Source organism: Pseudorca crassidens, chromosome 16, assembly GCF_039906515.1.
Source record: "Pseudorca crassidens isolate mPseCra1 chromosome 16, mPseCra1.hap1, whole genome shotgun sequence".
NCBI classification, from domain to species: domain Eukaryota; kingdom Metazoa; phylum Chordata; class Mammalia; order Artiodactyla; family Delphinidae; genus Pseudorca; species Pseudorca crassidens.
In genome coordinates, this window is record NC_090311.1 from 40,219,278 (window position 1) to 40,233,981 (window position 14,704).

General features: G+C 35.1%; 1 protein-coding gene across 3 annotated transcripts in view; it reads left to right on the plus strand.

Annotated features, from left to right (window-relative positions):
* PRKG1 (protein kinase cGMP-dependent 1) overlaps positions 1-14,704 on the plus strand; it is a 1,185,098-nt gene that overhangs the window by 1,134,209 nt on the left and 36,185 nt on the right. For all 3 annotated transcript variants that reach the window (XM_067710145.1, XM_067710144.1, XM_067710146.1), the window contains one exon: positions 5,857-5,953. In XM_067710145.1, the coding sequence (XP_067566246.1) occupies positions 5,857-5,953 (97 nt within the window). The remainder of the gene's footprint in view (positions 1-5,856; positions 5,954-14,704) is intronic.

Below are 14,704 nucleotides of genomic sequence, written 5' to 3' on the forward strand. Positions count from 1 at the left end.
TTGGAAATACAGAAATCAAACTAATGCTATCTCAAATTCCCTGAAGAAGAGATTACATTTTCTGGAGAAAACTGACATAATGAAATACTTTATATTCATTAAGTTACTTTCAAGCTTTTTATTTCTTCAAGTTTTTACCACTACCGTTAAAAGACTAGTGACTATACCTGTATGCTTTATGGCCAAATAAATTAGAAATTGTCCCTTTTTGTTTAGAATTTTAGAAATAGGGTTTCTTATGTTTAAAGGTTTTGTTTGTTTTGTTTCGTTTTGAAAAACCCTTATAGTAATAGAGACTTTTGTAAAGTGTTATTTGAAAAACATTATTTCAACAGGAAATAACTCCCTATACAAATCTTGAACAATAAAATGGTTCACAGTTTTCCAATGAAGTCAGAAGATTCTGCTTTTAAAGTTTAGTTTAACAATGAGACTTTTTAATAACGCAATTAAATTAATAAGAGATGACTGGTGACTTGATTATAGATTTAATAAAGACTATCCATTTTTATTTTAGTGACTAAGCTTATTTAATCCCAAACATTTTAGAATCAGGGGAATAGGACATGTAGTAACTATTTTCACATACACAAAGTTAATGTAGCACAATGAGGTGATAGTCCCAGTAGTTTAAGCCCAAATCACATCTGTGTTAAATATGCAAATAAGTATTATTGGTCCAGTTTTCAATTCTGCTTTCTCTATATATAGTTACTTCTGGCTGAATTTGTATTTACTCTTCAATACCTACAAATTACTTAATGCACCAAGTTTTATTAAATCAAGAACTGTTATTACATAAAATCCTGTGTACCAAGTTAAGTGTTTATTCAGTAGATGGCTAGCATTAGAGCTTGCATGCATCATAGACCAGGTATACATATTTTGTGCTTAAGGCTGACTGTCAAAAAGTTCTCACCTCCTTTAACTATTTCTGTAAATATTTATTTATAGATATCAATGTTCTTTGATCACATAAAAAGTGGAAGGATTTCTAGGAGTTTATCTGAACATTTAAGTAAGCTAGGGCTCTGACTTTATCTATACAACTCATACTTATTTACTTAAGTGTATGTTGATACCTTTACAAAGGCCTACATGTTGAATTCAGGACTTGGAAATACAAAGTCACCGACAGAGCCGGGACCACGAGTCCTGAGCTTCTGTTTGTATTCTAGGATGCGCTCTTGCATTATTTTTAAGTCCAGAGTAGACATTGATTGTCTGATTGAATCGCATCTTACCTATTAAAAGTTACAGAATAAAAATCTTAGTCATAGATGAGAGTTCATGTGTGTTTACTGAAACATTTTATAGATTTCCCCAAGAACTGATAAAACTAAATTCAACAGGAAATAAAAATATACCCAAGAGCAGATGAGCACAGGCCAAGCAGTGGTGACTGATCTGCACGTGGGTTAAAAGACGCTAAGACTTTGTTTGATTTTCCTTGGAGACCCTTAGAGTAGACTTCTGAAACTGATTTGGATTATAGATTTTGCTAAAGTAAATAGGGCACATTAGCCTTTTGTTTCATTGGCTTTTAATTACTGGCTTTTGTATCCCATCTGGAATGTCCGTTTGGATTCTTGGACCTTACTTTAACACTGCACATACTATTGTTTGCTTTGTAGAATAATGCTGAGCCATTTCTGCTATTGTAATATCAAGGTGAAGATAAAATTTAACGTTTTAGACTTTTTTGTACTGGGTCATATTTGGTTTTCAGTATTAAGGAGAGATGTTTGCTTCTTAATAATAGTGGTCAGTCGTAAGGAATAGAACCCAATTGTGTTATTTTGAAATGATGACAGAATTGATTCATGGATATCTGGCAACAACAAAAAAAGAAACAATTATGGTGAATAATAAAGGACATCTTTGGTTTTGTGGAAGCTGGTGATATTGGAAGAGATGGAAAAATAAAAACTAATGGTTATTATCTATTTCTGAAAGGAAGTGAATATAATACTGGATAGATATGTAGTTTTAGATAAAGAGAGGTTAAGATTATTCCAGTATTATTTTTCTGTTTCTAGACTTTGCATGTATGTCTTGGTCTGTTTCTAGACTTTGCATCTATGTCTTGGTCTCATCATCATTACACCTGCAACTTTACATTTTCATTGCTTTTAGAACCTCCTTTGGTGTATAAGCAGAAATGAAAAGAGAAGGTGAAAATGTAGGCAACTTTGTTTCTTTCTAGTAGTTCTTGAAAGTTCCATATTTCACTATTTAAAGAGTACCCTGTACAAATTAGTGACTGTGGATTCTAATCACCAAAGCCCCAGGTGAATCTTATGGTCAGGTATGTTTGAGAAATGATATATTATCTCTCTACTTCACCCAACACACTTATTCTCTTGTTATATAGTTATTTGCATGTTGTTAACCTATTTTGAGAGTTTATAAGCTCCTTGAAGTTATACAGAGTATGTCAGTATCTGCACTTTTCTGGAAAGAGAATCCACAGCTTTCACCCTATACCAAAAAAAAAAAAAAAATGAATACAGTTGACCCTTGAACAACATAGGTTTGAACTGTGCAGATCCACTCATCTGCAGATTTTTTTCAGTAGTAAATACTACATGATCCAGTTGGTTGAATGGGCAGATATGGAACTATGGATACAGAAAAATTGTGGATATGGAGGACCCACTATAAATTATACATGAATTTTTGACCGTAGGAGGGTCGGCGCCCCAACCCTTGCATTGTTCAAGGGTCAACTGTAAATAATAGTGTTCTCTTAAAAAATCTGTATCTCAAACTAAGGTAGGAACATTAGAAAATACACTTCATACTCTTTGCTAGATTTTAAGCAACCAAACGTCGGGAATTGAATGCCTTACTGATATATATTTCCCTTAACACTTGGGAACTGTCCCTCTCATAAACACTTTTGCACAGATGGATTTTAGAGTTGCATAAATCTGGGCCTAATTCCTTGGACCTGGTACCCCACAGTAGTAAGTAAGCTAGGTACTTGTGTTCCACGGTTACCTCCTTCAGGCAAGAGAAGTTTTATAGGACAGGAGCCATTTACTTAACCAATTTATTTTGTCTCCTTCCCCACTCAAAATTATCAACTCTAAAGAATGTAGAACATAACGGATAGATTCAAATTATTTTCAAATAATTCCTGAGTAAAAAGAAAGAATGAAAACGTCCCTCCAAGTTACGAGCTAGAGGGGTGAGATACCTCCAGAAGCTAAATCATCTATAGTTTGGCTTTTTTACAAAGGTCTCTTCGGGTGGTGATTTCCATGTTAAAAAACAAAGCTATTTATTCAAAAAGGAAAAGTGCACAGAGTCTCTGTGATGAAGCGACTCCCTAAAGAGTAATCTCAATGAGGAAAAAAAAAGACATGAAGTTCTAAGCAACAACATTTCCTTGGTTGGGGCTTCCCTAGTGGCGCAGTGGTTGAGAGTCCCCCTGCCGATGCAGGGGACACAGGTTCGTGCCCCGGTCCGGGAAGATCCCACATGCCGCGGAGCGGCTGGGCCCGTGAGCCAGGCATCTCACTAACCACTCCATAAAAATCACCCAACTAGGAAGTATTTTAAAAATTCACCTAGAAATAATAGCAAGGTAATTAGCAAAGTTTTGCATTCTGCATCTTTTTTTTTTATCAACGTTGCTTTTTTTTTTTTTTTCTTTTAAAGCTGTGTTAGCCATTACAGAGCTATTGTTCATTCCTATGGGTCTAGGACAACAGGGGCAGGAGTCAAGGCCAAGTTATGAGTCCCCAATACTTTTGCCATGAATGCATCACACTCCAGACTCATTGGACAGCTACTGATTTCCTTGGATCATTTTAATCCAACCCAAAATTCTTCTATGGCTCTGGAACCTCCTGAGGCTTTCAGAGGGGTTAGAACTATGGTTCTCAACCCTTAACTGTACATCAGAATCACCCAAGGAGCTGTAAAAGTGTATAGATACGTGATACTGCTTCCAGAGACTGCTGATCAACTTGATCTATGGTGGGACGCAGATTAAGTGGTTTCTAAAAGATGCTCAGGAAGTTCTGATGTGCAACAAATGGCTGAAGATGACTTGTTTAGACATTTCCAGACTAATTTTACAGAACCCAAATATAAGGATTTGGCGGGGAGGTGCATCTTCAAGAGCTATAAATAATAACACCATACTTTAAATATATAAAATGGTGTCAGAGTAGTCTGAGTTTACCCCTTCAATCTGAGATTTCTAAATCCAGCAAGCACATATTATTCAAAAACAATCTCATTAAGAATTTGACCGCCGGAAATTCTTGAACACCTACATATTATCATGGTGGAGCGGGGGTGGGGGGGGGGGTCTGATCCCAGCAGGTGTCCTTTTTAAACACCTGTTGGAGTGAACTCTGTCACTGGCCCTTTAAATGGGATGGAGTTTTAATTTTCCAAAAGCTGTGAGCCAGTTGGAATGCTAGAAATGCACATTTGTTGCTTATGTTCCATTCTAGTAAACCATCTCCTGAAGTGCTATGTTGATCTCTTGATTGTGTAGTTAATGAGAGAAATCTATAGATACCATTGAGAATGCCTAGCAGTCTTGTTTATAGAGGTTAACTAGAGAGAGTTGATTTCCCATCATCAGCTAATAACGAGAAACACTGTTTACCATCTTGTGAGTCTTTCAAGAATTAATGTGTTAAAAACCAGAATTGTCATTGTAAATTGGAGAGTGTTGAAAGCTCACCTAGATAACTGTTTTACATTTTTCCCAAGTGGAGAGTCTGAATTTGTGTTTGATTATAATGAAATAGCTAAAATGTTACACAGCTTAAGGCCAAACATGCCTGTGAATGATTCTATCCAAAAGCTGACATAAACAAACTGTGTCACTATTTCAAGCATGTTCATCATGTCTATCTATAGCATACTACTGAATCAGGTACCGCCTGGCTGAAGGTCATGGGTTACACATAGCTCTTCAAATACTTTATTTCTGAGACAGCTGAATTACTCCCTGACCTGACTTTAGTGAGTGGGAGGGTCATCATCTTTATGCCTTACTGCCCTTTCTAAAAATAGTAGGGGCTTTAATAAGGAGATATTTTAAGCAGCTCATATTCACTTGTCTCATCAGGGGAAGCTTATTTTGGCCACTTGCATGTGTCCAATTTGCATGTGCCTAGAGTTAAACTTTTGGAGGCTAGTCTGTGCTCCTTCACCCCACTCATCTAAGAAACTGGCAAGCATAAAGACTGGAATTACTAGCTGAGAGTCAGTGGGTAAACACAAATGAAGGGAAGACACTTTTTAGGAATGTGAATATGCTTCAGAAATCATCCATTTCAGACAGTTTCACATCAGTCCTCAGCTTTTCGGATCTGTTTTCATAAAACCTGGCCGTGATTTCACTCCAGAGACCTCAATGATCTTGCCGCTTTTAATAAACATTAATAGGAGCCACTGCCAGCCTGTGGATAAGGGAAACTGATGAGAAACCGCCATCCAAAATCTGAACAGCAAACACAAAACCAAGCAAAACCAAAAAATCCAAAACAAAACCAAAAAAGAACAACTCAATCTGTGCTCACAAGAAGACGCATAGAAAAACACTGAGATGTAAATTTGATTTGATAACTGGATTTATCAGTCACATGACTGACATGCAGTGGGTACTTTGTATTTTTCTACTCTGAAATACAAGTGCAAATCTATGTTATTCTGCACAACTGGCACCAAAAAATTATGAGTGTGAGAAAACGCAGACTCTAAAAGCAAGATGGAGTTTAAGCAGGTAAACCCTGTTTCACAGTCATGTCATTCCGGTACAGTTGTACGTGGTACTCGTGTTTCCACCTCTAAGAAATTTCCATTTTTTCGCATCAAAAACTCCAGATATGAAGCTGAAGCTGCTTTCTTCGCCAACCTGAAGCTGTCTGATTTCAACATCATTGACACCCTTGGAGTTGGAGGTTTCGGACGAGTAGAACTGGTAGGTGATTGCTCTTTAAATGCTTTTGAGAGTCCTGTCTTCCTTCTTAATTTTTTCTCCTAGATTAAGATTTCTCTTTTCTTCTCTCTCTAATCATTATTATTCCTAAATTGGTACCAAATACTCTCATTTCAGCACAACAGAGTTTGCAACAAAGTGAAATATGTTATGTAATCAGTAAATGAAAAATAAAATAAACACCAACTTACTTTTTAGAAAACCTCTGCATATTAAATGAAAGGTAAACACATTTACTTAATGAGGAGGAGTCATAAAGCACTTAATACCCGCTGATTTTCTGTGATCTTTATTTACTTCCTTAGTTCTGAGCAGTGCTCACTAACTTAATTATGCACTCTATCTATAATCACAATAACTAAAATGTAAATTTAAATATATATAAAGGGAGATGAGGTATATTTACATGTATTATATATCTATCTATATACATATAATTATTCTCACCACTGCTTTAAAAATTAAGTAAATGGTGTTGTAGTTATTCTGTAGTTATAAGCACCTATTTAGATTATAGTACATATCTATACTCACATATATATAACTGTATTAGAAAATATGGTATGAATATTTTATATAATTTATTTCACACACGTTTATTTGTGTGTATACACACACAGCTAAGTGAAGATGAAGAAGACGTTTTGGCACAAGTTCATACATTAAACACATGGCATCAATATGGTGTGAACCAAATGAAAGCATGTTCTGTTGTGCCTTTGTTTAAAATATAAATTTAAAAACTGACATATTACAACAAAAATTAGAAAAAAATGTACTCTTGTGACTGAGTTGCTGCATTCCAGATTGTGTGGATAAAAACCATATTTGAGAATGCAGATTAATGTCCACCTCTCCTGAACATGGAGGAGTCCCTGATATCAGACACCAGTACAGTACGTTAGGAACTCCCTGAGACTGTGTACAGTTCAGTAGATAGTTACTGTTGCCATCAGGCAGTAGGAGAAATCCCCTTCCATAAAAGTAGATTGACCTACCACTATTTTTGTATTTGTCCATTTGTGCTGTAGTTGGGATTTCTGACTTTGATGGGCAGAATGATGTTATTTACTTAAATATTAGACAAGAAAGGTTTAGAGCCGTAAAATGTTTCACTGAATTTGTGTGATGCTTCCCTTAACACTGGCTGGAGATACCTTCAGCTAAAGAACTCAGCTTTTTTAAAATATATGATTTACTCATTAAAGCTATAAGACATCTAGGTAATTCTCTTAATTTACAAGACGTGACTAAAATAAGGAGATGGATTTTACAAATTACAAGTGAAAATTAGTCCCATTGCTTTATGGTCACATTCCGAATTTACTCTCCTTTGCCCTTGTCAGAGAGGTGCTTGCTTTTCAGAGTAGATTGGTACAAGTCAAACTTTTTAATCTAGCAATGCTATGTAGCAGTTGCTTTAAATAATAAATATGTAATCTATTCATTCAGCAATTCAATGCCTCATATACCAGAGCACCATACTTGGATAAAATATAGGAAGAATGATATGGAACACATAATCTCTGTCTTCTTGGATTATATTCTTTCTACACAATTTATTGTGTATTTATGTAGTGAGCTCTCTGCTGGGATATACACAGTTTAACAGAAAATAGCCACTGCCTCTAGGGACTCACAGTCCACTAGGAGGGACAATCATGCAAACTAATAAGTAAACCCATAATCAGAGTATGAGAAGCACGTGCTCAGTGCGTGGAGGGGCAAGATTTCTTAGAGGAGGCAGCATTTCTAAGACAGAGGGATCGACATCAAGGCGTTGCCATAAATAACCTCAAGCCTTATGGTCTGCTCTCGTAAAATGAAACTACTGCAGGATAGTTTGTTAATAAACTGATATTAATAATGTTTACTAATAAATTAGTATTACTTTCTTAGTAAAATCATCGAGCTTTTCATTTGAACCCAGCTTTACAATCTTCAGATGGCTCTCATATCCAGTATATAATTTTGCCTTTAGAGCTATCATAGGAGGCATAAGCCACATTTCACAGGAGCTAAGTCATGAATAATGTGTATAAGTGACCTAAGACCACACGGTCACTGAAAGAGCTGTTGTTTTTGCCCAGAACTACTGATGTTTAAACTAGACTTTTTCTTTTTTTTATCATTCTGACTACTAAAAATATTTAGATTCTTATTACCACCACTAACAGCCACCATTATCAAATCAGACAAGTGTCACTTTAGTATCATAGGTACACGTTTGTTTTTTAAGAAAAGTCTTCTAGAATTCAAGAACCTGTCTTAGACATAAATACGGAATAGATGCCATGATTATCTGCTATTCACCTCTTCTTCTGTCGAACCTTCAGAGACTCTTTTTTCTGTCTTCTCTTTTGCGGCTCCTAGTTGAGTGTTAAAATATCTGTGGAGGAAAAAATAAAGATCAGACAGTATCACGTGGTAGCTAAAAGCTAGAGCTCTGGAATCAGACTGTCTGGATTGAGGTCTTACCAGCTGTGTGTGATTAGTCATTTACTTAAACCTCTTGGGCCTCAGTTTCCTCATCTCTAAAAGGAGGATAATAATAGGCTGTGTGCCTCAGGCATTGCAAAGATTAAATGAGTTAAAGTCCCCAAATAGTGCCTCACGTATCATAGGTCAGTAAGTGTTGGCAGTGTTGTTATTATTATTAAAATATTCTAATGATAACTATCATTTTCAGCTCTACCCATAGAAAAGGAAGGGAATGAAATATTTTACTCTTTTTTCTCCCATTGTTAGGCCAAGTGCTGAGAATACAAGCATTTCTCCAATGCATGAGTGAGGCTAAGGTGTTCAAATGACCTTCAGTGATAGCGTCTATTAAATTCCCCCAAACCACTAAAGCTCCTTACTTTCTGATCTGTCATGAGTAGAGATGGGAAACAATTTTAAGTCTTCCTCACACTAAACCTTTGTGTACCTGAAGTAGTCTGCTCTTATTTATCCATTTCTCTTCTAAATCGTAAAGCCCCACCTCTTAACCTCTCAACAGGAAATCGTTTTTGGTGCAAACTCCTAAATCATATGCAGTTTCTCCACAATCTTCTTAAACCATGGCACCCTGATTGGGCATAACAAGGGTCTGGCTCTTGCCAAATGGAGGACAAAGGTCTTTTCTCCTGTGCCACAATCCCATGATCGGATTGCCCAGGAGGGGGCAATGTGGTAGCAAGTTGTAAGAATTCTGCCACACTCACAATCACATTTGTGTAACAGGGTCTGTGTGCTGTACGTATGGGCATCCATACCACGCTCATGGCATTTTCGCCAGCTGCTTGGTCACTGTGTGTCACATGCAAGTGACGTGGAAGGCTATGTAAAGCAACTAAAAAAAATAGGGACTAAGAGGTGATTAAGCAAGAAATTAGGTGATAAACCTATTGCTCAGTCACAGAGTTTTGTTTCGTCATTATGTAAGGGGAAAGCCTAAGCCAAAGGGAAACCCCACATGAGACGAAAACCCTTCAAGAGCTTCTTACTGCCAGGCCACATGACAGTGAAACAGAATAGCTGTGGGATCGCTGGACAGCACTGCCATTTGTGCCCACTGTGATTTATGCTGCAGAGGATGCCTGGGAAACCCTCCCATCCTAAGGCCTTGTGTCCTCTGTAGCCAAGGTGAATAAGCACTCTGTGCTGGTTGAAAACTCAAAATTGCCTCATTTTAACATAGCCTTTTCTCTAGAAATACCCTACGTGGATTATTATTAAATATGTCATCCTCATTTATATTTATTCTTCAAAAGAATGAAAACTGACACACATTAGTAATTGTGATAGTGTTGATTTCTGAGAAAATAAGTTATTCAGATAGTTAATAAAAATCCAATTTGATAGATGCTAATTGAACATAATAGGTGCAGTCACAATACAGGCATTCCTCAGAGATATTGCGGGTTCAATTCCAGGCCACTGCAATAAAGCAAGTATCACAATAAAGCAAGTAGCAGGAATTTTTTGGTCTCCCAATGCATATGACAGTTATGTATACACTATACTGTAGTCTATAAAGCATGTAAGAGCATTAAGTCTAAAAAAACAATGTACATACCTTAATCAAAAAATACTTTATTAAAAAAATACTTTATTGCTATAAAATGCTATCATCTGAGTCTTCAGTGAGTAGTAACATCAAAGATCACTGATCACAGATTATTATAGCAAATATAATAATAATGAAAAAGTTTGAAATACTGTGAGAATTACTAAAATGTGACACAGAGACACGATGTGAGCAAATGCTGTTGGAAAAATGATATCGACAGACTTCCTTGACACAGGGTTGCCATAAACCTTCAATGTGTTAAAAATGCAGTATCTGCAAAGTGTGATAAAAAAATGAAGCGCAATAAAATGAAGTATGCCTGTATACTGCAACTTCTAAAACATCTAACCACAAGATAGTTTCTAAGCAGAAATCACAGGTAATAAAATTTATCTCTGCTTTGACATATACAAATAAGGTAAAATATGCATGAATTCATCTTGTTACTGTAGAATATATTCTCTTTAGTACATCGATAGCTGGAATACAGTTTAGACTAAATGAACGACAACAAATCGAACAGTCACACTCTTATACATCTTTTGAAATTACAGGAATTTTATACACTAGCCATCTATTGAAATGAATATTTTTCTTTAAAAGTGTTTGAAATTAGTGTTCTATAGTAAAGCAAAATGTTAGCATTTCCTCCTCTAAACCTTCATGTTTTTCTAGAAAGATCAATCCACAGTTGGCCCTCAATATTCACAGGTTCCCCATCCACGAATTCATCCAACCTCAGATTGAAAATATTCGATAAGGTTTCAAAAAGCAAAACTTGAATTTGACACGCACCAGAAACAATTTACATAGCATTCACATTGTATTTACAACTATTTATATATTACCTATGCTGTATTTATACCTATTTACATAGCATTTTCATTGTATTAGGTATTATAAGCAATCTAAGGATGATTTAAAGTATACAGGAGGGTGTATTTAGGTTATATGCAAATATTATGCCATTTTATATGAGGGACTTGAGCATCTAAGGATTTTGGTATCCACAGGGGAGACTGGAGTCAATCCCTCAAGGATACTAAGGGCCAATTGTAAATCTAGAAGGCACTGGCCATGTCTTTCCATGGCTTAAAACAGTTCATCCAAAACTTATCTTATCACCACTTAACAGTTTGGTCACTCACCTTTTTGTTTTCTGTGACATAAATTTGATTTTTTTTTAATCCAGTGAATTTATGGTCACGTCACATTCAGTAAAAGATTATGTATTAAAAAATTTCCTAAATATTTTTTGTGGGACATAGCAAGATCATGTGTGATTCGTGCCCTCAAAGAACATCTTGCCTTCTCCTACGTAAGAAGATAAGATCAATACATATGAAAAATAGCAAGTGAAATCCTTTAGTATTGCATTAAATTCTAAATCATGAAGAAGGGTTTTCAGCATTTCAAAAAGAGAGCATTTGGAGCTGATGATGTAGCGAGGCCCTGAGAAGACACAGAACTTGAGCCAGGGCTTAGAGAATAGGTTGGGATTTAAATGAACAGATGCGAAAAGGCCATTTTGGGGAAAGGCCATTCCAGGAAAAGTTTACAACACAGAAGGCCACGTGTTTTCACAGGACACCAAAGCAAGTGGCCTGACTAGAGGTTGTGTGAGGGAGCAGTGAGAAATACTAGATAACCAACTGATAGGGTATAACTGTACTATATTCTTAAAGGAGATTAGACTTTAAGGCATTGGGCATTGGGGGGCATTAGGTCAAGAGAAGAACGCAAATAAACACAGACTCAGCTCTCAACTTCCACCCATGAAATAAAAGAATACACTATAAGGTGACTAGAAGGGCTCTTTTGAGGTGGCAGTGCTCCCAAAGATAAACATCATAATTTCTCTTCTGAATAAGGTAGTTTACTTTGTGCCAAGATGTATTCCTCGTCCCTGAAAATTTTATGTAAACACTTTCAAAGAGAAATCCCTTCCGTGAAGGGGAAGAACAGTCTCCTTGTGTATGTTAGTAATGTTGAAAATAGCCATGTCCTCTTAAATAAAATGAAATGATTTATCTTGCTTTCTAGAAATAAATATAAAAAAGATGATTCTGAATGTTTCACTGTAGCTTATCAGCTGTATACATTTAATTTATTGCTAATTCATATTCTGTCCTTCATATTAACATCCCCCATTGCGCTGACATATACCATATATTAGGCTAAACACTGGGCTAAGAAATCAGGAGATTTTGTGGGCCAGATGGCTTGGTACTTAGCCCCAGCTTCAGTTAACTGCCTTGCAAATTCACAGTAAGAGTGGGGAGATCATCAATACCCCAAAAGTAACAAGCTAAACCAATGGGAACCACTGTCTGGTCATGGCTGCAATCTCAGATTCCACCTTCATGAACAAAGCAGTTTCAATGTTTAATGCGACTGTTTTTCGTAGATAAGTTAGCATAAGCAAAAAACCAGTAAACACATGTTGAACTGGCTTAACTACGTGTGAAGTACGAAATCTTGTGAAAATTTTGAAGTAGAAAAACAGAGAAAGAAGCTATACTTTTATTAATATCAGAAAGGGTGAAGTTTGAATATAGCATATATTAGGACATTAAGATCTGATTATAAGCCATTTGATTAAAAGTCTTCCAGTAACAGTTTAAAAAAATTATAAAGTTATTTATGTCTAACATCTCAAAAGTGTGATTAGAATGCAAAACCTCTCATAAATTAATCTGTTCACATCTCAGAGAGTTGAATTTTGCCATATACGATTCTCTCTAGATCATTTAAACTCATTTTAAATCTTCACTGTGTCAATAAATGAAAGAAGTTTAAGTGTCAGCTTACGATACTCAACTCCATCTATGTGAAGTTTTAAGTTATAAGTGTGCTTGTAAGTATTAGAATAAGTTGAATTATGTGAAATATTCAACAGTTAAACTATTTCATGTAGTATTTCTTTATATGAGTGAGATTATGCATAGAAATTAAATCTTAAGGGAAAGAAACTATTTGATTATGAAGGAAAACAATTTAAAGTGCATCATAGGTAATAAAATCAATTTTAATATCCCTACAAAATGAAATAGGGTTTATTTAACACAAGTACTGTAGGGAAGAGAAATGGTGTATTTAAATTTCACATTTCAGGAAACAATCTTGAATCAATGTAGGTAGCCTTTTGAGTCAAAATGTAGCAGTGCTAATTCCCTATTAAGGGAAATCACAAGCGCTCTTTCCTTTGCAAATGATTTCTATAAAACAGTCCAAACTTTTGTTCATGTTGTAATTGAAAACAGAAAAGTATGAAGTTCTTTTTCTTATCTGCCTCTGAACTAAAAGTTAAACGTCTTTTTAAAAAATTAAAATGAAAACTATTTTCTCTATGAAAATTGCTTCACATATTTTTAACTCAATTTGAATTTAAAGGTACAGATATTTCCTTATGTTTCTTATCACTAGCTGTAAAACTGAATTTTAGGTCTCAAGGCAAGTTACAGAGAAAATGGCGTTACATTTTGATAAGAAGTTGAGGTGACCCTGGGAAGGAAAACAAGGATGAAAAGCAGAGACTGTCTCCTGATTATCACTTGTGCAAATGGCAAGTGGGATTAAACGAAAAAGAGTAGATAAAATAAATTTTAAAAAGCTACTACTATTACACAGAGAAAAGTAATTCTCACATAAGAATTCTTTTTTTTTTGGTTAGGAAATGTTGAGGAGTACAGTCCAATACTACTTTGTAGAATAGAAGCTTTCTGTGCCCTTAAAAGATGTCACTTTCAGTAATGTAGTTAAGTCGGTTCTTCCTGAATACTTGGACACATTAGTATGTCATGTCCAAAAAAGTTATTTGCATTAGAGCAATAACACTGCTTTTTCTTTCTCTTTGAAAAAAAAACTTCCTTAAATTCAGACATTAATTTTTCCTGTTCCTTCTATTTCATTCGGGTGGTTGGAACAGCTAATTTAAAACCAGATTTAATTATGAATTGTAACAGGAAAATACTATTTATAAGTATCCATTTTAATTAGCATTCCCACATATCTTGGAAGTCATGGTAATAATGGTAATTCTTACATAGCACTTTTTAATTTTCAAAGCACTTTCACATACACTATCTGATTTGGTCTTACAATATCTGTGACTATAAAATAATGTAGTTTTATTCTCTAAGTGAGGAAAATGAGGCTCCAGATATTATGAACTTGGGTATGATTGTAGTTTGTACATTATTAAAATAATAAAAGACATTACCCAGCAAATATGTATTATTTTGACTAGATAAGTTTTAAGAATTGTGTGATAGTTATGTACATTTTGCTTAAAATGACCCATGATCCCACCTTTTTTTTGGACATGAGGACTTCTTTGAATTTAGGACTTTTAATAAATAGCAAATAGAGAAGTCATAAAAAAGAATAAAATTTTTTATAAAAATGTTAATAGTTTACAGAAACTAGAGTAAAAATGAAATATAGTTTTGATTAATTGGGGAACTTTTATTGAAGGGGTAAAGATAAGCATAGAAAGAAAAACATTTCTGACATTTAGTTCCTTAAAATGTAAATTAAAAATATACCTATCTCACAATCAATAAAGACAAGAACTAAAAAATATAGATACACATATTTTCTGGCTTTTTCTTATTTTAAAATTCCTTAAAAGCTTTTTTGAGGTATAATCTACTTACCACAGAATTGTACAATCACCA